This window comes from Herpailurus yagouaroundi, unplaced genomic scaffold (assembly GCF_014898765.1).
Source record: "Herpailurus yagouaroundi ecotype Mexico unplaced genomic scaffold, PumYag 185, whole genome shotgun sequence".
Taxonomy (NCBI): Eukaryota; Metazoa; Chordata; class Mammalia; order Carnivora; family Felidae; genus Herpailurus; species Herpailurus yagouaroundi.
Genome location: NW_024412416.1, coordinates 20,600,911 through 20,624,706, shown reverse-complemented (window position 1 = coordinate 20,624,706; position 23,796 = coordinate 20,600,911). Strand labels below are relative to the sequence as shown.

Below are 23,796 nucleotides of genomic sequence, written 5' to 3'. Positions count from 1 at the left end.
GGCCCAGGTTCCCTATAGAGTGAGCTCCCACTGGGCTTCCCACGGCTAAGGCCAGCAGACTTAGATCAACACCACCCTAGGTGACCCTAACTTTGACTCTCAGGGGGCAGGGTTGGGGTTTGGGTTTTTTCTCTAAAAGCCCAAAGCCAGGGGTAGGGGTGCTTAGGTGGCTCCGTCGGTTAGCCATCTGACTTTGGCTCAGGTCATGATCTCGTGGTTTCATATTCTATGTCTCTCTCTCTCTGCCCCTCTCCTGCTCATGCTGTCTCTGTCGCAAGGTTACAAACTGATCTGCTCTATTCCCAGCAACCAGCTTCAAGGTCAAGGGTCACAAGGAACAGAGCTGCAATTGAGACACAAACAATTCCCATCACGGGCCCCTCTCCCACTGCCCCCCAAAGGCACCCACAGGCTTGCTCTAGGCAATTAAGGGAGTCCATTCAAGAGACTCCTGGTGGAATAAAGCTGTCCTTGGGCTCCAGCGTCCCCTTCTGACACACAGGACAGGAGGGGCTGGCAGGACTATTTTCAACCATACGCACTTAATGTTCACCTCGACAGGCAGTACATAGCAAGCACTGGGGGCCACAAGGGAATAAATCCCAATTCATTTACAGGATCTGTGATGTAAGTACACCTGCAGTGACCTTTTCCATGGCTTGGACCATGAGAAAGGAGCCCACTCCCTCCTCAAGCTCAACCTAAACAACCAAGTTCCTACTGTTTCCCCCTTACCTCAGAACCCAGAAATCACAGCCCAGCCACAATGCCTAGAAATCTGTGCCAATCGCTTTTGTTTATTTTAGAATGTTACACCATTATATACTTGGATAGTCTGAATGGGTAAAATGACGACTTTCTATATTTCTGCCTGTCCATGGCACAGTCTGGTTTGAAGAAAGAACTCAGGTTCCAGCCCCACTTTCCACAAATGATAAAGGTAAGTCTCAGAGAAGTCATTCTTCTGGTCATTGCACAAACTTTTCTTGAACAGCCACCTGTGCCAGGTGATGAAGGGCCCTTATAAATTCACCCATTCCCTGAAAGATGGAGGTGGGTGGGGAGGTTTCTGGCAAGAGGAGCAGAGGAGAAGAGGGGGGTGCAGATACTCAGAGAACAGCAGGCTGCCACCTGTGTGATTACTGCTCTCACTGCTCAGCAGCCTGCTGAAGCCACCCCACAAGGAGAATGGTTCTACTGTTTCCCACACCTGGGGTCTGATACTCCTCCCCCACACCCCCAGGCATCCAGGTCCACCAGGTCAAACAGGGAAAGCAATATGGATCTCCAAACACACTCAATCCATGCCAACTATGACCATGCCACAGGAGATAACACAGGCCCACGGGACCAGAGCCAGTCCCCAGGGCCCTGGCTCACTATAGGCCCTCTCCATTACAGTACAAGACAAACCTCTCCCACCATCTCATTTCTATCCTATGCACACATCCCTCCCAACCTTCTCAAATGCTTCCTCCCAGGAGGACTTCTCAGACAATTTTCAATCTACAAAATGGGAAAAGATACTTCTCCCTACTCATGGGAGAGCTGCAGGTGTAAATGAGTTAATGTGTAAAACCTTAGGATAGTGTCTGGCCAAAAAGCAAGCACTCAACACACGTTACCTCTTGAGATTGTTCTGATTACAGTTAACATCACGTACACGCAGCCACGCCCATTCTATTGGCACTCACCTGAGAAGGGGTCCTTGGAACTGGAAAGTAACACCCATTCCATTCTACCTGGGACAGACCTGTGTTCTGTCTGGCTAAAGCCCAGCTGTATGTGTGGCTCATCATCCTTGGCCCATATCAGAATGTAAACAATCTTCATCCCTCTGTTTCTCCTGCTACCCCTACGCCCACCAGACTTCTCCACTGTATTCATTTCCTGTTGCTGTTGTCACAAACTACCAGAAACTGAGTGACTAAGAGCCAACACAAGTGTATTATCTTATAGTCCTGGAGATCAGAAGTGTAAAATTACCCTCTCTGAGCTGGGGGTCAAGGCATCAGCTGGCCTCATTCCTTCTGGAGGCTCTAGAGGAGAATCCATTTCTTTGCCTCTTCCAGCTTCTAGAGGCCAACAGCATTCCTCAGCTTGTGGTCCTTTCCCACATCATTCCCAACATCTTGCTTCCATCACATCTCCTCATACTGACTCAGACTTCCTTCTCCCTCTGATAAGGATCCCTGCGATTACATCAGGCTCACCCAAATGATCTAGGATAAGGTCTTCATCTCAAGGCCCTTAACTAAATCACACCTGTAAAGCCCCTTTCAGCACATAAGGCACACATTCACAGGTTCCAGGGATTAATACATGGACATCTTTGGGGACCATCTTTCAGCCAACCACACTGGCCTAACACATTTGACATATCCAGCTTTTCTCATTCTGAGAAGTTGGGTTGGTCCAAATTGACTAGTCCACCATTTTGGAACGCAGTATGACATTACATATTTGCATTTTTAAAAGAAATTTTAATGTTTATTTTATTTTTGAGAGAGAGAGACAGAGTGTGAGCAGGGAGGGGCAGAGAGAGAGGGAGACACAGGATCCAAAGCAGGCTCCAGGCTCTGAGCTGTCAGCACAGAGCGCGATGCAGGGCTTGAACCCACAAACTATGAGATCATGACCTGAGCTGAAGTCGGTGCTTAATAGACTGAGCCACCCAGGCACCCCCATATTTGCACTTTTTTAATTTCTTTTTTCAGAGACAGAGAGAGACAGAGCATGAGCAGGGAAGAGAGGGAGGGAGACACAGAATCCGAAGCAGGCTCCAGGCTTTGAGCTGTCAGCACAGAACCCGATGCGCGGCTCGAACTCATGAAGCATGAGACTATGACCTGAGCTGAAGTTGGACGCTGAACCAGCTGAGCCACCCAGGCACCCCCCCATATCTGCATTTTTAAACACAACTCTGGCCAATGTGTGAAGGACAGACTGTTGTGGGGGGAGAGGGGATCCAAAGTAGAAGTGGAGAAGCCAGTTAGGGGGCTACAGAAATATTCTGGGTAAGAGATACATATGGTAGGTAGAAGTAGTTATGTTAGAGGAAGAATCAACAGTACTTTGTGACCAACAAGATACTGGGTCAACTGGTTTGAGAAATGGGTAAGAACAGAAGAGAAGAAATGTGTATGCAGGGGAAGATGAGAAATTTCAGGTTGGGACATCCTGAAATTGAGGTATCTGTAACATGTCCAAGTGCAGATGGGAAGCTGGCAGTAGGGTGTTTGGGGAGGAGGGAGGTAACCGTCTCAAATGTGAAGAACTCTGTGAGTCACACAAGTGCCCACTAGTGCAGGGAGAGAGTAGTCTGAGTCACATAATGACCGGCTGTGAAACGTAGCTCATTCTGCCCCTTCCATCTCTTTAGAGTCAGTCCAGCCCTTCGTGTGTCCACTGCAGAGGTGCAGCTCACAGGGCAACGTGACATGATCACTCACAGGGAGCATGACATTGCTTTTCACTGCCTCCAACCTACCTCACCTCAGTTTTGGGTGGTCCTGAAGATCTTGATACTGGGCTATGGTCTCCACAGGCCCCAGCTATGGATAGTCTACCCTAGATACTCATCTAGGGGAGTATCTTTCCTCACCATTGAAGAGACCTGACTCTTCTCTTCTGGCTCCCTTTAACATGTCTCACATCCACACAGAAACTTCCAGAAGTCTTTATTCCACACACAAACTGTGGGAAATCTCAAGCCTAATCGTTTACACCAGAGATCAGAAAACTATAACCCTTGGGCCAAATCTGGCCTGCTGTGTTTCTGTGAGTAAATTTTTGTCAGAACATGGCTATACCCACTCACTAGGGCTGTTTTCATGATATAATGACAGAGTTGAGTAGCTCCAACATGGACCATCTGGTCCACAAAGGCTAAAATACTACCCTGTAGAGAACAGGTTTTCCAACGCCCGCTCTAGACATTTCCTTCCCCTTCTCCATAAGTGCTACCTTAATGCTCCTGCACCAGGCTGGAGGGCATGAAGGGTAAGGGGACCACCAGCTTAAGTGGTCAGGTTCTTACTCACCCATCTGGCTTCTACCATGTGTAATGGGGTGCCATCATGCTATGCCCAGGGATCCAAGAAGCTTCTCCTCAGGAACTCCAACTCCTGAAAACTCTTCCTTCCAGCCCCAGTGGGCTTTCTGCTTCCCCTTCCTCCTTGATTCCTGTTGGATGAGAACTTCCCTCCCATCATATCCTTTGTCCTACCAACATGGAACATGAGGGTAAAAGAATTTTCAGGCCTTTAAGCTTTGTTCTCCGTGTATAAAGGAAGGCTCCTAGAATTCAGAGATTCCTTTTTACTTGAAACAAAGCATGGTTTTCATGACTACAGTCTCTCTAGAGACTCAAGAAAGTGTTGTGACTCAAAGCTGAGTAATGAGTGCTTTGTTCTAGGGAGCACCTGCGCTTCCCCCAAAGCAACTCCTTGAGTTAATGGGTGGAAGAGCTGCAGGGTAACATGATTTACAGGAAGTTAAAAAAAATGGCTCAATTTAAATGATCAAAAACATTATTCTTGCAATAACTAGAGTGAGGTCCAGAAAGTTGGCACCAAGTAGTAGAAAGAGGGGTATGGAACACAGCTTGGGAAACTGGGGCAGGACTCAAGGGAGAGCCATCAGGACATTGGCTCTGCTATCCAGTCTCAGACTATGTGAGCTGATCCGCTGGCATTCTCCCGCCAATGCACATATTTTGGGTGGAAGAAGAGAAAGAGAAAACCATTTAAAGGAATGCAAAACAAGTTAACAAGAGGAATCAGATGGAAGAGTCTCAGATCCGTGCATCCGGGAGAGAAGGCTTTAGAGAGATAAGCTAATCTGTATCAATGAGCCCCCAGACCACAGGTCACAGGAGCAAAATGAAGAAATGAGACCTAAAGTGGGTGCCCAAAGGCTGACTGCAGAACTACAGATGGACCACAGGCCCCAGGCCCCCAGGCACTCACCCCAACATGTACAACACTGGTATGTGTTTGCAGGAAAAAATCAAAAGAATGCTGTCTGCACCAAAGAAATGAGCTTTCTGCCTCGTCTGCTTCCACAGAGAGAAGTCATCCCTCACAGTAGACACTCGTCAGAGCAGCCCAAGGTAAGGGGAAGAGGCAGCCAGCTGGGTCACAGCCCAAGCGCCTACAGGTGCCCACATCGAGACAAAGTGAAGTTGGGCCTTCATTTGATGGGAGGAGATGAATGTAAAGGAAAACATGCCAAGCACATCTTTTAATCGACTTTCATATTCCTTACATTATAAAAGGACAACCAAGAACCCCCAGACCAATAAGAAAAATCAGACACACAAAACAGGCAGATTTAGGAAAATAAAAAGACTGACCCTAGAGCAAACAGAACTCAAGAATAAGAAGAAAACGTATTTAACTTATTTCTAATTAGTACTCTCAGGTAGGAAATGAAAAAGAAACACAATCAGAAAGGAAGACAAATGCTGAGAAAAATCAGCTGAAAATATGAAAGAAATCATTGCAACTTTAATTATGATTGCTGGGTAAGTATAGAGTTAATCTCACCCAGTCTGTTGCAACCTATGCTAGTCTCCAGGGAGACTTGGAACCACCAGTGCAAATAGTTAGCCAAACCAGAATGAAACGCACCAACCAGCAATTAACATCAACCTCTGCTAGGGTCCCAGACAGACCAGGACAACCAGCACCAACTCACCAGATCATTTATAGAAAATGTTTAGATTGATGGTGTGCACTTGGTTGCTCTAGATTTATTTTATTTTATTTTATTTTTTGAACCTGGCTGTGTAGCCTGGCTTTGGCTACATGACCAGGAAGGGTAGAAAAGATGCACTTTCAGATAAGACTGTCGCTCTCAAATATCATGACAGTTCACAATTTAGTCCAAGCATATCCTGTGTGACAGAGAAAGGATCCCGGGAGTTGGCCCCGGGTGGCCTGGACCTCTCTGATATTTGCTTGTGTTTCTTTCTGTTGCTGCACTGTATTCTCTCCCTTCATTAAAGCCTTACCCAAGTACACCCTGCAGTCTCCAGAATCCTTTCAATTGTCCATCCCTGTGTCACGGCTGTAATTATTTTTTTAAATTTCAATAGGTGATCCAGAAGACGAAGCTGAAGAAATCTTTCAGACAACAAAGCAAAAGACAAAGGCATGTAAAATAGGGAAGAAAAAGCTAAGGAGCCTAGGAGATCAACCCAGGTCAAACATCCAGTGAACAGGAGTTCCATAAAAGAAGAACAGGAAAAAAAAATGAGATGCAGAGATAATCAAAGAACAAGATTTCCAACATTAAAGAAGGGGCACATTGTATGGCTAAGTCTCTTCACTAAACACTACAGAATATCAGAACACCAAGAACAAAGAGTAGACCTTAGAAGCTGCCACAAAGGAGAAACTGGCTGGGTTGCCAACAAAAGAAAATGAGCCAGATAGGAATCGGACCTTTCTTCAGTGACATATGAGACAGGAAGACAACAGGGTGCCTGCCACCAAAGAAATAACAACAGAAAGGTGGAAAATATTTAACTTTTTGAGGAATGGGGAAGGCAGAGGCTGAGGGATGATGGCTTTTGCATTTCAGTCTGTATCATTCCACACTATTTCAATTTAAATTTCCACAAAATTAAATAGCTAATGCTTTTTTGTCACCATCATCATAATCACCGTCACCATCATAAACTATACAGAGACAAATATGTGCTTTCTAGAGAACATGCACTCCCAGGGCTGTTTCTCCAATGCAGAAACATTTTCTCTCTCTTTCTCCTAAACTCTGATTCTATTCCCCTCACCTGAGACGTGCCATCTGGACTACAGGTAACAGCCACTGGCATAACTCTTGAAGTCAGTGGGCAGTGCCTTGCTCAACGGGTTCCTGGCTCTCTGACTTCTTTTGTGTGTATGTGTGTGGTTTTTTTTTGTTGTTGTTGTTATTTATTATATAGCAAAAAATGAAGTATCAGGGAATATATATACCATGATACATATATATATATATATATATATTACACATCCTCTTTTTTTTTAATGTTTATTTATTTTTGAGTGAGAGAGAGACAGAGACAGAGACAGAGTGTGAGCAGGCAAGAGGCAGAGAGAGAGAGAGAAACAGGATCCACTGTGGGATCCAGGCTCTGAGCCGTCAGCACAGAGCCCAATGCAAAGCTTGAACTCACAGAGGGCAAGATCAGGACCTGAGCCAAAGTCAGACACTTAACTGACTGAGCCACCCAGGTGTCCCCACACCCTCCTTTTTAAAAAGAAAGTCAATCTTGGGAGAAGTTATTTACCACCAGTTACAAGAGACTTAAGGCTCGATTTTTTCTTAAGTTTATTTATTTATTTTGAGAGAGACAGAGACAGTGCGAATGGGGGAGGGGCAGAGAGAGAGAGGAAAAAGAGACAGAATCCCAAGCAGGCTCTGTGCTGGCAGCACAGAGCTCAATGCAGGGCTTGAACTCACAAAACCACCAAGATCATGACCCGAGCTGAAACCAAGAGTTAGACACCCAAGCAACTAAGCCACCCAGATGCCCTTTAAGGCTCTATTAATCCACTAGCACTTCTTAGGTGTTATTTCCTTTTAAGAGAAAAGAGTGGGTACTGAGCCTCACCCCCTTCTAGCGACACCAAAAGGCAATCAAGGACATGGAGAGTGGATATGGAGAACACCAATGCTCAATCAATAAACTGGCAGGTGAAAAGAAGATGCCATGTTTTCTTTGCCTTTTTCTTTTTTTAATTAAAAAAAAATTGTGAATGTTTATTTTATTTTATTCTTGAGAGACAGACAGACAGAGTGTGAGCAGGGTAGGGGCAGAAAGAGAGGGAGACACAGAGTCTGAGGCAGGCTCCAGGCTCTGAGCTGTCAGCACAGAGCCCGAGGCAGGGCTACAACTCACTAACCTCGAGATCATGACCTGAGCCAAAGTCTGACACTTAACTGACTGAGCCACCCAGGAGCCCCTGCCTTTTTCAGAGACTGGGTCAAAAATTAGTTTCTAAAAAGGTAGTGTCCCTTTGTGAATAGCTGAAAAGAACTTTCTGGTTTTTTTTTTTTTAATCAGATGATTCTGATTAGTATATGCTCATTGTGGCTAAGTTGCTTATTAACATGTTAAGTAGGTGTCATTATCATAGTCCTTTCAAATTTTGCTGAGTGTTCCAAATATCTATTTCAAAATCACCATCCATGTTCACTATCAAAGCCATTATCTATAATTTCTCATCATGGATGACAAGCCAACACTTCACTTATAATTAGATAACCTTAGCATTTTTCAACTAAAAATTTACTTTCTCATCAATTTCAAATTTTCTACATTTTCTCCATAAAAGAATGTGCTTGAATCTTAAGAACTTATTTTACAACAATTCAACCTCATGCCTATGTGGTAGATAAGTACATAATAGGTTCTGGTAGCTGCTGATACAAAAGAAGTTGTTTTTTTACATTTGCCAGGCCCTGAATACTTGACTTGACACCTCCCTCTCTCTCAAAAATGCCAGTATCCCCAAATCCTGTAGGCTCCTTAAATAACCGTCCACTTCACTATGCTATACCCATTAAGTAAAATATGATGTTTTCATCAACAGTAGAGGAGATAAAAGCAGGTCATGATAATAAATTGAAACTACAATTCCAAAACATGTTATTCACGTTAGGTCAGGTAAGTTTAAGTGCCTAAATATAGAAACAGAATTCAGGTACCCTGAACCTAGGCATGGCAGGGATGGTGGACCTAGAAATCAGACCTTTACTAGAAATCACTCCTGGCTGGGGCGCCTGGGTGGCTCAGTCGGTTAAGTGTCCTACTTCGGCTCAAGTGGTGATCTCATGGTTCGTGAGTTCGAGCCCCGCATCCCACTCCATGCTGACAGCTCAGAGCCTGGAGCCTGTTTCAGATTCTGTCTCCCTCTGTCTCTGCCCCTTCCCCACCCACACTGTGTGTGTGTGTGTCTCTCTCTCAAAGATAAATAAACATTCAAAAAAAAAAAGAAAGAAAGAAATCACACCTGGTCTCTCAAAGAAAGGCCCCAGGGCTACCCCAGGTGGGCACATGGGTAGGAACCCCTATATAGCCTCCAGAAAAGCTAACAGGAGCCATTACACAGACTACCCCAGTGAGAAAGACACATCGGGTTTCTCCAAGGACTGTGAAGGTCTTCCCTTCAATGGGTAGTGTTCTCAGCAGCAGGTGCCTGTGGAGAACAAAGAAGGGTAGAGTGCTGGGGGCTGAGAGGAAGCCCTATCCTAGCTTTTGCTGTGTCTATCAACATCTCTCCTGTTGCTGTCACCCTGACACCAGCTCTGGAAGGGCAAAGTGCCTCATACATGGTTTGAATTCATCAGCAAATATGGCAATAATATCAAGTAGTCTAGGAAACCATCAAGGGCTTTATTACATTTTCTTTACTCTTCAATAAAACCATAGGATATGGTACTTTTTGACCTTTTCAAGATTCAAATTCCAAATTCCCCAGTAAAAGCCTGACATACGAAGCAAAAAATATTCTCCCTCACATGTTCAAAGTATGTATACTGTATAATGTTCAAAATCCATTTCCTTTTGAACTAGCCTTTAAAACTGAATCAGGGACAGAGAAAGGTTCCAGAGGCTTATTCTTGAGGGGCTGCCGGTCAGGGGGTAGGAGTTGGTGGAACTGGGAGGTGGGAAAGGGTGAAGAAACAGTTTGGCTTGAATGAAAAGGATAGTGATCATATCACTCACTTAATTTGGTGTGCTATTAGAAAACTCAGATTGAGGGGCGCCTGGGTGGCTCAGTCGGTTGGGCGTCCGACTTCAGTTCAGGTCATGATCTCACGGTCCATGAGTTCGAGCCCCGTGTCGGGCTCTGTACTGACAGCTCAGAGCCTGGAGCCTGTTTCAGATTCTGTGTCTCCCTCTCTCTCTGACCCTCCCCTGTTCATGCTCTGTCTCTCTCATCTCAAAAATAAATAAACGTTAAAGAAAATTTTTTTAACAAGAAAAAAGAAAATTCAGGTTGAAATAGATTGTCCAGGGGGCGCCTGGGTGGCTCAGTCGGTTAAGCATGTGACTTTGGCTCAAGTCATGATCTCATGGTTCCCGAGTTTGAGCCCCGCATCAGGCTCTGCGCTGTGCACTGCTCTCTCCCTCTCTCTCTCTCTGCCCCTTCCCCACTTGCATGCTCTCTCTCTCAAAATAAATCAATAAACTTAACTTTAAAGAAAGGAAATGAAATAGATTGTCCAAGATGAAAATAAGAACCACCCAAAGAATGGAGAGGCAGAGGTGAGGAGTGCTGGAAAATGGAATAAAAATCAACTTGAGAACAGATATTTACACAGCCACACACAGCATTATTCACAGTGGCCAAAACACGGAAACAACCCAAGTGTCCACTGAAGGGTGAATGGATAAGTAGAATGTGGTACGTACACACAAGAGAATATTGTTCAGCCTTAAAAAGAAAGGAAATTCTGATACATGCTACCCCATGGATAAACCTTGTGGATGTTGAGTAGAATAAGCCAATAGCAAAAAGACAAATATCATATTATTCCACTTACATGAGGCACATGGAATAGCCAAATTCATAGAGACAGAAAGCAGAATGGTGGTTGCCAGAGGCTGGGGAAGAAGAGAATGAGGAGTTAGTGTTTCATGAATGTAGAGCTTCAGCTGGGCAGAAGCTCTGGACATGAATGGTGACAACTGTAGACAATGGGAATGTTCTTAACGCCACAGAAAAATACACTTTAAAATGCCTAAGATGTTAAATTTTGTTATGTACATTTTACAATTTTTAAAAATAAATATGTTTTTAAAAAAACCAACCAAGCCAAAGGAAGAGGAAAAAAAAAAAAAAGAAAATGACAATGTGTAATAATAAATTAAGTCAAAAAGAATAAAACTAAATCCACTTATCTTAATAAATGGGAATGCCTTGAATTCCCTCTATCAGATCATAAGGATTTATGGGTTAGATTCAAAATCAAAGTCCAGCTATGTTCTATTCACAAGAGGCACACAGAAAACAAGTTTTAAAAAGAGATCAGCTTCCAATCCAGGCAAGATGGCAGCCTCTATTGAGACAGAGACCTTCCCACCTCTGAGAGCTAGAAGGACTGAACAGGCAGCAACAAAACATTTCATGTTGAGTGCAACTGGGTTGGGAGTCACAGATGTGATGGCCAGGGGCTTAGCTAATGCCTGAGCTGGAAGGAAAGTCAGGACCTCTGGTCCACAAGAGGTAGGGAAAACCAGAACTAAAATCAAAGCATAAAGCTCAAAGAATAAACACTCAATACATTTCTGGCAACCACATGAGGAAGGAACTCTCAAGCAAATAAATTCACAGAAATTGGTCCCAGGATGGTGATATCTGGAGCCTAACAGAAGTTCTGTAAAGCTTCTCTGAAGGAACGAATGCTCATTTTAGATCACGTGAGGTTTCCACAGCAAAAGGCCACTGAAGATGTGCTCAACCCCTCTGCCCTCTACAAAACCCTATTACAAAATATACAAGAAACCACATCCCCTGCCCATGAGCAGATAACACACAGGAGTAGTCCACAGGACTGCTGGTAAGGGAAATACCAAAGGACAAGGCATATAAAACCATTTTTGCTTAAATTTATTAAAGACATAAAAGAGAGGATCAAGACCTTAAGAACAAAGTACTAAGACAGAAGAAAAGGCAGACTTAGAAAAGAGAAAAATAGAAGGTTTGGAAATAAAAAACATAGTCATTGAGTTCAGAAACTCAAAGGACAGGTTCAAAAGCTGATAATAAACAGCTAAAAGGAGCTCATGAAATGGAAGAAACATGAGGAAGGTATTCAGAATGCAGCACAGAAAGACAGAGTCAGACAATCTGAACAAGAGGAAAACAGACTGGCAAGGTAGAAGGAAGTCCAGGATACATATGGAAAGACATGATCAATCCTCAAAAGGCTGAACTTGAGAACAGGATTCATGCTGTAAATCCACATTCACTGAAAGTGCAGACCATCAAGTCAAGAAGATAGCTTAAAAAGCAACCCAAGAAAAGGAAGATTTCTTACAAGCCGACTATAAGAACAGAATTTCTATAAAACCAGAGGCTAGAAGACATCCTCAAAATACTGAGGAAAAATAACTGTCAACCTAGAATTTTACAGCCAGATAAACAATCTTTCAAAAGATAGAGTGAAATAGAGAATTTTTTCAGACAAATTAACACTCACAAACTTTCACTGAAAGAATTGCTAAAGATGACTTCGACTAAAGAATAAATTAAAGCCCCAAGAAAGTAACAGGATATAAGAAGCAATGGTAAGCCAAAGAAACTGATAAATATGTGTTGACTACAAAAAGGTGTTGACTACAAAAATTACAGGGACAATAAAAGTCTCTAATGTTGTAGTAATTTTTTTAAGGCAGGAGTGGTGATATTAATATCAGATAAAGTGGAATCCAATACCAAAAGCTCACAACAAAGATGTATACTATGTTATGACAGAAGTTATCATCAATAAATAAGGCATAATCCTGAGAAACTTAACAGAAGTCCATGGGGGAGGGGAAGAAAAAAAAAAAGAGGTTAGAGAGGGAGAGAGCCAAAGCATAAGAGACTCTTAAAAACCGAGAACAAACTGAGGGTTGATGGGGGGTGGGAGGGAGGGGAGGGTGGGTGATGGGTATTGAGGAGGGCACCTTTTGGGATGAGCACTGGGTGTTGTATGGAAACCAATTTGAGAATAATTTAATATTAAATAAATAAATAAATAAATAAGGCATAGTCATAAACACACACAAAACAACATCAAGGTAAAAATAAATAAATAAAGCAATGCGGGCATCTGGGTGACTCAGTCAGTTGAGCGTCTGACTTCAGCTCAGGTCATGATCTTGTGGTTTGTGAGTTCAAGCCCCACACTGGGCTTGCTGCTGTCAGTGAAGATCCTCTTTCTCTCCCCACCCCCCTCCACTCCCCCACTCATGTGCATGTGGGCATGCACACATGCTGTCTCTCAAAAATAAATAAACATTTTAAATAAATAAATAAATAAATAAATAAATAAATAACATAAAGCAAAGTCATAGAAATACAAGAATTCAAAACATAAAACAGGGGATGACTTTGACACACCTGTCAAACAATGTGACAAATCACACAGACAAAAAAAAAAGTAAAATATTTAACTTTGAAAAAGTAACAATGTACTGATGATTTTAAAAACTACTAAATAACAAAAAGAAACTTGGCAAGCTGCATTGACTATCATTAAGTAAAACAAGAAATCAGTAACACAACAATGACACCCAACCTCCACCTCTCAAAAAAGACTATCTGCTAATTAAGAAAAATTATTTTACAGAACCCCAGAATCAAAATAAAAATCAAGACTAAAATTATAAACTTCTAAAAATGAATATAAGTGGAAGAACACTTTACTGAAATCTGTGAGCCACCTTAGGGGGATCCGACTCTTGATTTTAGCTCAGGTCATGATCTCACAGTTCGTGAGATCAAACTCCATGCGGGGTTCTGCACTGACAGTGGAGAGCCTGCTTGGGATTCTCACATACACACTCTCTCTCTCTGTCTCTCTCTGCCCCTCCCCGACTTGTGCTGTCTCTCTCAAAATAAATAAATAAACATTAAAAAAATGAAAAAAATCTGTGTGCTACAAATATACCTATACACAGAATAAAATGGTAAATAATTGCTTTTATTATTTAAACAAGAATGAATATGTCAAATATGCAACTTAAAAATATACAAAACTAAGAAAATAAAACAAAATAGAGGAGGAATGTAATAAGAATAAAAGTGGAACTTAATGAACTAGAAATGATTATAATAGACAGCAAGTGACAATTTTCAAGTAGAAAAAAATAAATAAAACCAAAAGCCAAAATTTGCTGAGATGACAACTTGAACAGACCAATATGTAAGACAATTAATGGTTATAAATCTAGCACTTAAAATAGGCAATAGGCTTTACAGATGAGCTAACTTTACAAAGAACAGCTCTTTCCCATGCTAATCCACAGACAAATATGGAAAACTCAACAATTTATTTTACAAAGCCAGCACAACTTAACAAAACTTAATAAAGATAGTGTGTGCCAGTGAACATGCATGGACACACAAACTCCAGCCCACCTTTGTATGTAATCATAGAAGCAAACATCTTAATACATTAGCACATGAATTCCAATACTATGTTAAGAGAATAAGTGATAAGGATTATTTCAGAAATCCAAGGATAATTCAATGTTAGGAAATCTATCAACGTACTTCAGTTTATCGATTACCGAAGGAGAAAAACCAAGGGATTATATAAATACACAACTGAAAATACCTGAAAAATTAACTACCTACGTATGAATTTTAAACTCCTAGTGTGAATGCTAGACTAGAGAGCAGGCAGGAGAAATATTTATAAGGAACACTTTGGGGACATTGGCAAAACCTGAATATGGACTGTTGTGTCACTGTTCGTTTCCTGACTTTCATTAGTGCCCCATGTGTACATTATGCCCTTACAAGGAAAGACTGAAGTATTTAGGGGAAAGGAGGCATGAGGTCTGCAATGTACCTGAAAGTGGTTTAGAAAAAATATGTAGATAGATGCATTACTGATGGATCCGTTGGTCAATCAGACGTTTGGGCATCTGCAAATGATAAAGCTAATGAGGCAAAAAAAAAAAAAAAAAAAAAAAATGTTAATAATTGGTGAATTATTAACATACCCTAGATTAAGGAGTCTTAGGGCTTTTCTTAGAACTTCTCCACAAGTTTGAAATTGTAGCAAAATTTAAGTATTCAAACTTACCTAGTTACTAAGAAATAAAATCAAACATCGGCTTAAAGCAATGAAATGAAAGCCATTCCTGCTAAAATGAAAAATAAGACATCGGTGTTTCCTTTTAAACTATCCTTTGAAATTATTGAGGTTTCGATCAATGCAATAACTAAAAGAAATAAGCAGTAGAAAACATATCTTGAAATATGAGAAATACTGGACATGAAAAAATAAAATTATTTATAGGTGACATGAATGTAGGTATAGAAAGCCCAAAGTTACTTAAAAATAGAATAAGTAATGGGACACCTGGGTGGCTCAGTTGGTTAAGAGTCTGACTTCAGCTCAGGTCATGATCTCACAGTTCATGAGTTTCAGCCCTGCGTTGGGTTCTGTGTTGACAGCTAAGAGCCTGGAGCCTGCTGGGATTCTGTGTCTCCCTCTCTCTCTGCCCATTCCTGCTCACACTCTGTCTCTATCAAAAATAAACATTAAAAAAAAAATTTTTAATAGAATAGGTAAAGGGCGCCTGGCTACCTCAGCTGGTTGAGCATCCAACTCTTAATTTCAGCTCAGGTCCTATTCTACGGTTGTGGGATCAAGCCCCACATTGGGCTCCTTGCTGAGTGAGCACGGAGCCTGTTTGGGATTCTCTCTCTCCCTCTCCCTCTGCCCCTCTCCTTGCTCATGCTCTGTCTCTTTAAAAAAAAAAGGGCATCTGGGGGGTTCAGTTGGTTAAGCATCCGGCTCTTGATTTCAGCTCAAGTCATGATCTCATGGTTCATGGGTTCACACCCCTACTTGGGATTCTCTCTCTGCCTCCCTCTCTTTGCCCCTCCCCTACTTGTGCTCATGCACACGTATGTGCACACTCTCTCTCCAAATAAATAAACTTAAAAACAATGAGCTTAAGAAAATAAGTAAATAAAATAAACAGAATAAGAAAATTTCTAAATAAAAGAAATAAACCATTTCTCTATAAAGGAGCAATAAGTACTGTCAAATGTTCATCAGGAGGATAAAAATATGAAAATGGCATTATCTTGTATCATGAGTAAGCAAGAATAGATGAACTGCACCTTGTCTGTCCACTTGCCCTCTCTTTATTTGAAATTGCCTGGTGTATCTTTTCCAGTTTTTTGTTTTATTTTTAGCCTTTCCAGCTTTTTTTTTTTTTAGGTCTATCTCTAGATCTTGCTTTGTTAGTCACCTGAAAAGGTTTTTTAACTAGGTTAATTAAGCCCATTTACATATATTAATACAGTCTATATATTTGGCATCAGCTTTGGCAGATTTTTTTAACCTTACATTTAAAACACCTACACGCATACACAAAGTCTTCAGGCATGTGGGCTTGCAGTTTCTGCTTGCTTTCTCTATCTCTCTCTGCATTTCTTTAGGTATGCAAGAAGGATGTGGGTTCTAGTTATCGCTTTTATATTAGTACCTTGTATAACCCCCTCAGTAACCTCTTCTTTTAATATTATGACCTCACTGCTACAAGCAATAATGCAAGTAGCCAGGAGATGCTTCTTCCTCCCTCACTCTTCTCAAAACATCAGCTTGAGTCTCTAGTATTAATTTGGTGCTAATCTTTATAGTCTTAAATAAATTTAACTTTCTCCTACTTGCTTCGTTGGCCTCAAGAGACATTTTCTACTCCTAGTTAATTTAGCTAATGTGACAAGGAGTGTATGCTACTTTCTCTTTACTTTCCCCTCATCTCCTACCATTTATTTTTTTAACTGCACAATTCTAGATAATCAAAGCACGTAACACTTATGCATTGATTTGCTTCCCTATTGTCATGTTTTAGGGTTTTTTTTTAATTTAAATTTATTTCTTAATTTTTGAGAGAGACAAAGACAGTGTGAGCAGGGGAGGGGCAGAGAGAGAGGGAGAGAGAGAGAATCCCAAGCAGGCTCTGCACTGTCAGTGCAGAGCCAGAAACAGGGCTAGAACTCATAAAACTGTGAGATCGTGACCTGAGCAGAAACCGAGAGTCAGACACTTCACCGACTAAGCCACCCAGGTGCCCTGTCATGTTTTAGTTCTCCAGTTAAATATAGTCAACGTTCATCCCTATGATTTATGAAAATCTTTGACAGTCATCATATCGTTTTCTGAAGCTCATTATTTAGTAAACTCCTCCTGGGTTCAATACTACCAGTTATTGCAAATGGAAAACTGTGTGTCTGTGGACTTTTAAAAAGGACACTTATCTGAATATAGGATGTTTGGTTCAAGTAGTAAGTATATTAAAAACACTGAGATTCTCATTCCAGGTGAGTCAGCAAGCACACATTACCCTATGTCTCCCACTGATTACACCTGTAAGACCTAACAGAATGCATAGAATAAACAGCTTGAAAACTCTGAAAAATAAAGTACCAGGTGGACTAGGAAAGAACAATACAATTCAAAGTACCACCAAATTGGCAGTACTTTATCATTTTTCCCTCTTCAGTACCCCCTAGCCAAAGCTCAGCACAGCCTGAAACCCAAAATTGAACACTCATGCAACCAGAGAACCTGGAAGCCCTCTAGTTCTGGCTCAAGGATTTGGAAATATGCCTCCCAATGCCATAAAAGAGTAAGGCAATAGCCATTGTCTTCTCTTTTGGATTTCTCTTCCTTCTTTCTCTCACACCCCCGCCCCCACACAATACCATAGCAGCAGCAAGAACAGGCAAGGCACAGAAGAATCTTCCTGAGTGTGAGAGCTTGGTCCCAAGAAGACAGGGAAAAGCCTTATTGCTGATTCTCTATCTGTCCTCCTACTGTATGTCCCCTAGCCAAATGCAGGTACAGGAATTATGCAGCAAAGCGAGGTAAAGCCCTAGCTTCCTTGGAGGACTGGATAAGGAAAGCCCCAGGAACATAGAAGACACCCATATCACAGAGAGGAAGGAGCCAGGGAAAGAGATCCCTGAAGTTTGTTTATGAACTCATGGGCTCACCTGCAAGGTATGCATGTGTACATACTCCCTTAAACAGAAAACACAAACTTTGGGAATGGATCTACAGGACAGATCACCATCTAATCACCAGATTGGCCACTGAGTGGCACATGTGCAGGACAGATCCGAATAGGACTGCAGAGATTTTGAAAAATGAACTGACGTTAGAACCACAACCCACAGTAAGCTGGTCACAACTTGTGGTCTAAACTCAGGAGGAAAGAGAGCCTGCTAAAAACAAAACCATCAACAGTCTCCTTAGGGTTCAAACAATATCCAGAGACTCACAACATAATATTCAATATGTCTGGGACACAATCCAAAATTATTCAGCATGCACAGATTCAGGAAAAATGTCAACTTCCATGGGAAAACAATGATAGATTTTGGAATTCTCAAACAAAAAGACGTTAAAGCAACAATAATAAAAATGCTCCAATGAGTAAGGGTCACTATTTTGGAAATGAAAGAAAACTACACAAAAGTAAGGGGGAAAAAAGAGGAGATATGAAGAAGAACCAAAGGGAAATTTTTTAAGTGAAAAGATAATAAGTAAAATAAAAACTCACTGGATGAGTTTAATGGCAGAATGGAAATGACAGGAGAAAATGTCTGTCACCTTCTTGGCAATGACAATTTATATCACCATGGATTTTTATCAGAAAACATGGAGGACAGCAGGAATGGGGATTTTTTTTAAGGGATTAGGATATTTTTATTATTATTATTTTTGGAATTAGGATGTTTTTAAACCCTAAAAGGAAAGAATTGCCAACCCAGAATTCTATACCTAGTGAAAATGCCCTTCAGGAACAGAGATGAAATAAAGGCATCCTAAAGTAAAGAATAAGTGGACACAGATATTTTAAAGTTCATATGGAATAACAGCCAAGGCACTTCTGAAAAAGCAAAGAGTGTGGAGGCTCATGCTTTACCAGAGTGAAACATGCGGTTACTATAATCAAAATAATGATGCTGCATTGACTTTGTAATAGACAATTTAAAAAGTAAAACTGAGTAGAGCCCCAAAACAGAACCATTGAATATTTGTCTGAAAGCAAATAAAGTTATGCCCTTTTTTTCATACCATATGCAATAGCAATTCTGGATGAGTTAAAATCTGAAAACATCAGAAGGAAGTTGAAAAGAAGTATCTATGTGACCTCTGTAATGACGACCCCTTTAACTCAGAGAAAAGAACCCTGAAACTGTAAAAGAGAAAACAAATGAAACTGACTACATAAAAAGTCCTTAAATTTTCTATAGGGCAAAAGATGCCAAAAATTAAGCCAAATGAGAAGTGAAAATATTGCAAGAAAATACTTGCATATAACAAAGGAACCATGGAAATACAGATCAAATGAAAACAGGAAATGTCTTTTTTCTCCCATAGGGTAAATACAAATCCTGTATTTGTAACATCCTGTGCTGGGGAGAGGGTGGCAAAGGGCACACTTATAAAATGCTCCTGTGGTTAGGAATGACTACAATCTTCTGTGGAAGTTGATCTGGCAAAGTCCAACAAAATTCTAAATTTGAATACCCTGTGGCAATTCCACTTTGGGGAATTTGCATTCAAAAACAAGGATTGGCCCCTAAGGTTAGATAAGCAGCAATGTTTGTAGAGACGGAGAACTGCTACAACCAGAATATCTCCAACAGGAGGAGAATGGAATAAATTATGATAATTCATACTATGGACTCTAATACAGTCATTACAAATAATGGGGATAATGATAATAATGGGTTATGGCTGGGGATATTTAGTATATACTAGACTTAAAAAGTCACAGAGTAAGGTGTACAGTACAATCCTTTTGTAAATCTTTTTAAAAGAAAAGAAACATATTCCACACATATACATAAATTTTCACACTTTTGTGATTGTAAAGAAAAGCATGGAACATTACCCAACACTGGTAATACAGGTTACCTCTAGGTATAGAATTGGGATAGAAGGAGGCACTGCTCTCATTTTTTCTTTGTTTCAGTTACTGCAACAAGTATATACTGCCTTTGGGCTATGAAAAAATCCAACAGTGTTGCTTTTACAGAAAAAAAAATATACATACACACATACATACACAGTTACACAGTCAGCTCCCAATGACTATGTCTTTATCAACTATGTAACTGGTAATGTGGATAATTCACATTGTGAATTTGTCTCTGATGTCCTGGGACTTACGAAATTTTCAAAGAAACATAATGAAGCTTCCCTGCTAAAGGGTAACTACTCAAGACCTAGCTCCGTGAGTCTTAGAAACTCTCCTTATAGATCACCAGCTCTCAAAATGGGCTGGACCTTCATCTATGAGGGAGTCAGTCCACCCCCCAACTCCCCGCTGGGTAGCAAGGACCAGGGCAGGAATGCCATTTGAAGGTGGTCTGCAGGTGATTGATATACCAACTGCCCTGCTGCCTCTCTCCACCTTTGCCAAGGTACTCCCTAAACCTTACATATCCATCCTGAATGTGATGCCTCGCCAAATTTTTCTTGAATCTTCACCTTTCCATGCATGTTTTGTGTTTTTCCTAAGAAACAGGTGTGACCTCCTTGAGGCCTTTATGACTCTTTACTACTGTGCTTTTTTATTCCATCCCCTCTGCCTCTGCCTGGGGCGGGGGGGGGGGGGTGGTGAGGTGCGCAGTTTAAGTCTAAGGGCTGCAAGTATGGCCTCTAACTTCAAAGCAACTAAGTTCAAACCCAACAGTGGCCACTTCTTAGCGGGGTAACCTTAAGCAGGTGTGATGGTTAATTTTATGTGTCCACATGACTGGGCTAGAGGATGCCTAGATAGCTGGTAAAAGGTTTCTGTGAGTGTGTGGGAGAGATTAGCATTTGCATCAGTCAACTGACTAATGGCCCTCACCAAGATGGGCAGGCATCATCCTATTCTTTGAGGGCCTGCAGAGAACAAAAAAGACAGAGGATAGGTGATTTCACATTCTCTGACTCAGCTGGGACATCCGTCTTCTCCTGCCCTTAGATACCAGCACTCCTGGTTCTCAGATGTTCAGACTTGCACCAGGAATTAAACCACTGACCCCTGGTTGTTGGCCCTTTGGACCCAGAGTGAATTATACCACCGGCTTTCCTGATGGCAAGATCACGGGCTTTCTAGGCTTCCATGTCAGCCAGTTCAAGTGAATGAAGGAGCAAGCTATTGGTTCTTTCTCTGCAGAACCTCGACTAATAAATACAGCAAGTGATTTAATCGCCCTTCATCTCAGTGTGCTCAGCAGAGGCTGCCAAGATTTCTTAGGGCTCAGGCCCAGCATTGAGACTGCCTCTGTTATCAGGATTCTACTGGCTAAGCAAGTCAGAAGCCGGGTCCAAATTCAAGTGGAGGGAACTGCACAAGAGCGTGAGCACCGAGGGCCACAGACGAAATGTGCTATCACACCATATAAGACACTAAGCTTTAACGTCTGGCATGCAGTACGGGCTCAAAAAATGTGAGCTCTTTTTCTGATGCATTACTTTTTCTTAAATAGAGGCAACTCATTTTTACAGTGAGTCTTCATTACATGCAAAGCATAGAGAAGGCCTAGAAATCTAGAGATTTCTAGAGCCCTCATATTTCATTACAGAAGATGCAGAGGAACCAGAGTGTGGCCCTAACCCCACAATCTGATTTCAGTATAAAGTCAGATACCCCAGTCACTGTTCTTAAATGAAAAATACCCTTTCAGGGAAGTTTCCAGGTCTCAGGGGATAGGCATACATAAGGTAAGGGGCCAATGTTAAACACTCACAGCCATGCTAACATGCAAACCTGTCCCAGCATAACTAGAATCAACCACCACTTCTACAAAGGACAGAAGCAATACGTGAAAAATGGAATACACTGTATTAAAAGAATTTCAATGGTGCTTGCAGCAGATTAAGTTTGAAGAAAGAAAACAAGGCAATGAGAAAGTGGATGTGAGGGGGTAGGGTAGGAGATAGATGGAGGGTGGAGGTTACTTTAAAATCTCAAAAATGTAGGCAGAGTTTGTTGTCTTCATTGTTGTCCCCAGAACCCAGAAAAATGCCTGCACATAGACACAATTGCAGAACCACTCTGAATTGTGGGAAGTTAAAACGAATAGGTTGTAGTCATTGAAAGGAATAACACCGGAAATGCACAGTGAATTATTGTTTTACATACTTACTTGCCTCTTTAGACTAAACTGGAGTATGAATTTTTCACATGAATAGTTTTACCACCGTGTCCAGGTAATGTTTTCCCTTTTGGCTTTATTCTTAAAAGGAGCTGTTTTTCATTGCCCTTTGGGAGTACCAAAATCATAGCTAAGGCTAAGTGGGAGAAAGGGAGGCTCAGGGAGGAGCCAGGAAGTGAAGCTAATTTACCAGTCTGCCACCTGTAGGCTGGTTGCAGCAGACATAAACATCAGTGCCCACAAAACAGACGACATGAAAATAATGCATATTAAATAATGCTAAAAACTGAGCAACAGATGTGTGAAAACTATATTTAGTGGTCCGTTTGAATCATGGCTCCCCGGTTCCTGCCTCCAACCTCCTCTCTCTGATTTAAACACTCTGAGCTGTGGCCACACATACTGTTGTTCCTAATCAGCTCTCCAAGACTCAACTGTGGTCTGAAATAAGCTTTGAAAATTAATACCCCCATTAGGATGAAGGACCACACCTGTATCGATCAGGGTGTCTCACAGTCAGTTTTACTCAGATCCCATTTTAAAAACCATGCGTGAACTTGGGAGACCAGAGGCCATTACAAAAGAGCAACAACACGAAAAAAGCAAAGCTGGGTAGAATTGTTAAATTTCAACATTCGAGAACAAACAGCAAACGTTCATTACAAAGGCTTAGTTTGGATTTCTGGAGATGGAATTAAAACATACTGAGTGTGCAGCTTAAGCCTATAAAATGTACTCCAGCACCATAAACCAAATGTAGTTACAGATGTCAAGAGTTCTCAGAACAAGTGCTTCTCTTCACAAATGCCCTGCGTGTATTTCTTCCATTTCCGTAAGTCCATTCTTTACTAATGTAAGGAAAACACAACTTTCATCAAAAGGCTATAAAATGCCCCCCCCCCCCCCATTAACTCGTGGGGACGGACAATCACTTCCTTAAAATAGAGCTCTCCTGATGGCTTTCTCCTGTGGAGGATTCTTAGTCACTGGCTTCTCTAATTTGGGGGTCAACAGCCTGAAAATCGGGCACCGTGGAGGTCTGAAGCTCAGAAAACACGCCCCCGGACGCCGGCTTCGGGTCGCCTGCACAGTCCCGCCGCCCCCAGAGCACTGCGTTCCAGACGCACGCGGGAAACGCGAAATCCCCAACGCCAAGTCTCTGAATGGCCGCAGGGGGACCAGCCGTTCTCCGCGCCGGGACTGACCAGCACCCGGACGGGACGCGCCCAGCGCGCCGCACCCCCCCCCCCCCCCCCCGCCCCGCCCCAGGCCCCAGCTCCGGCCGCCGCGAAGGCGAGACGCGCGCAGAGTCGCAGCCCCGCACCCGGTTCGGACCCCGCCTCCCCGCTTCTGTCAGGGCCTCTTGGCTGCTGGGTCCGGCACCGAGTCTGGCCGGGGCGCGTCGCGAGTCGCGGGTCCCCAGAGCGCAGAGTCCCCGAGGGCCCAGTGGAGACCCCGCGGCCGGTCGCGCGCGCGCTGCCCACCCTCACCCGGAGGAGGGCGGGCGCCCGGCTTAGGTTCCCTCCAAGAAAAGTAACTCGGGGATCAGCGCTCCAGGAAAGGAAAAGCGATGCTCCGAGAGCGGTAAGGTCCCCGGAGTTATTCAGCCCGGAGTTTTCTGAACTGCACCCCGCGCTGCAGCAGCTCGGCCCCGGGTGTTCGCGCCCCGAACTTCGAGCCCTCGGTGCCGTCCCGGGCGGGCCACAGCCTCGGGGCCCGGAGCACACCTCCCCTGCCCGGCCGAAGACACTCACCGAGAAGCCAGCCCAGAAGGGACAGGAGTGGCGGACGCGGGCCGAGGTGGTGAGCGCCAGCGCGGCGAAGCTCACCGCCACGATGAGGCATCCGAGCGCCATCTGCGTGGCCCCGAGCGCCAGCACGA

At 42.7% G+C, this 23,796-nt stretch overlaps 1 protein-coding gene across 4 annotated transcripts in view; it reads right to left on the bottom strand.

Annotated features, from left to right (window-relative positions):
- The window catches only part of ENTREP2 (endosomal transmembrane epsin interactor 2), a 469,222-nt gene extending 445,432 nt beyond the window's left edge, over nucleotides 1-23,790 (bottom strand). For all 4 annotated transcript variants that reach the window (XM_040493830.1, XM_040493831.1, XM_040493832.1 and 1 more), the window contains exon 1: nucleotides 23,669-23,790. In XM_040493830.1, the coding sequence (XP_040349764.1) occupies nucleotides 23,669-23,770 (102 nt within the window). In that variant the 5' untranslated portion in view covers nucleotides 23,771-23,790. The remainder of the gene's footprint in view (nucleotides 1-23,668) is intronic.
- Nucleotides 23,791-23,796: the final 6 nt, after the last annotated feature.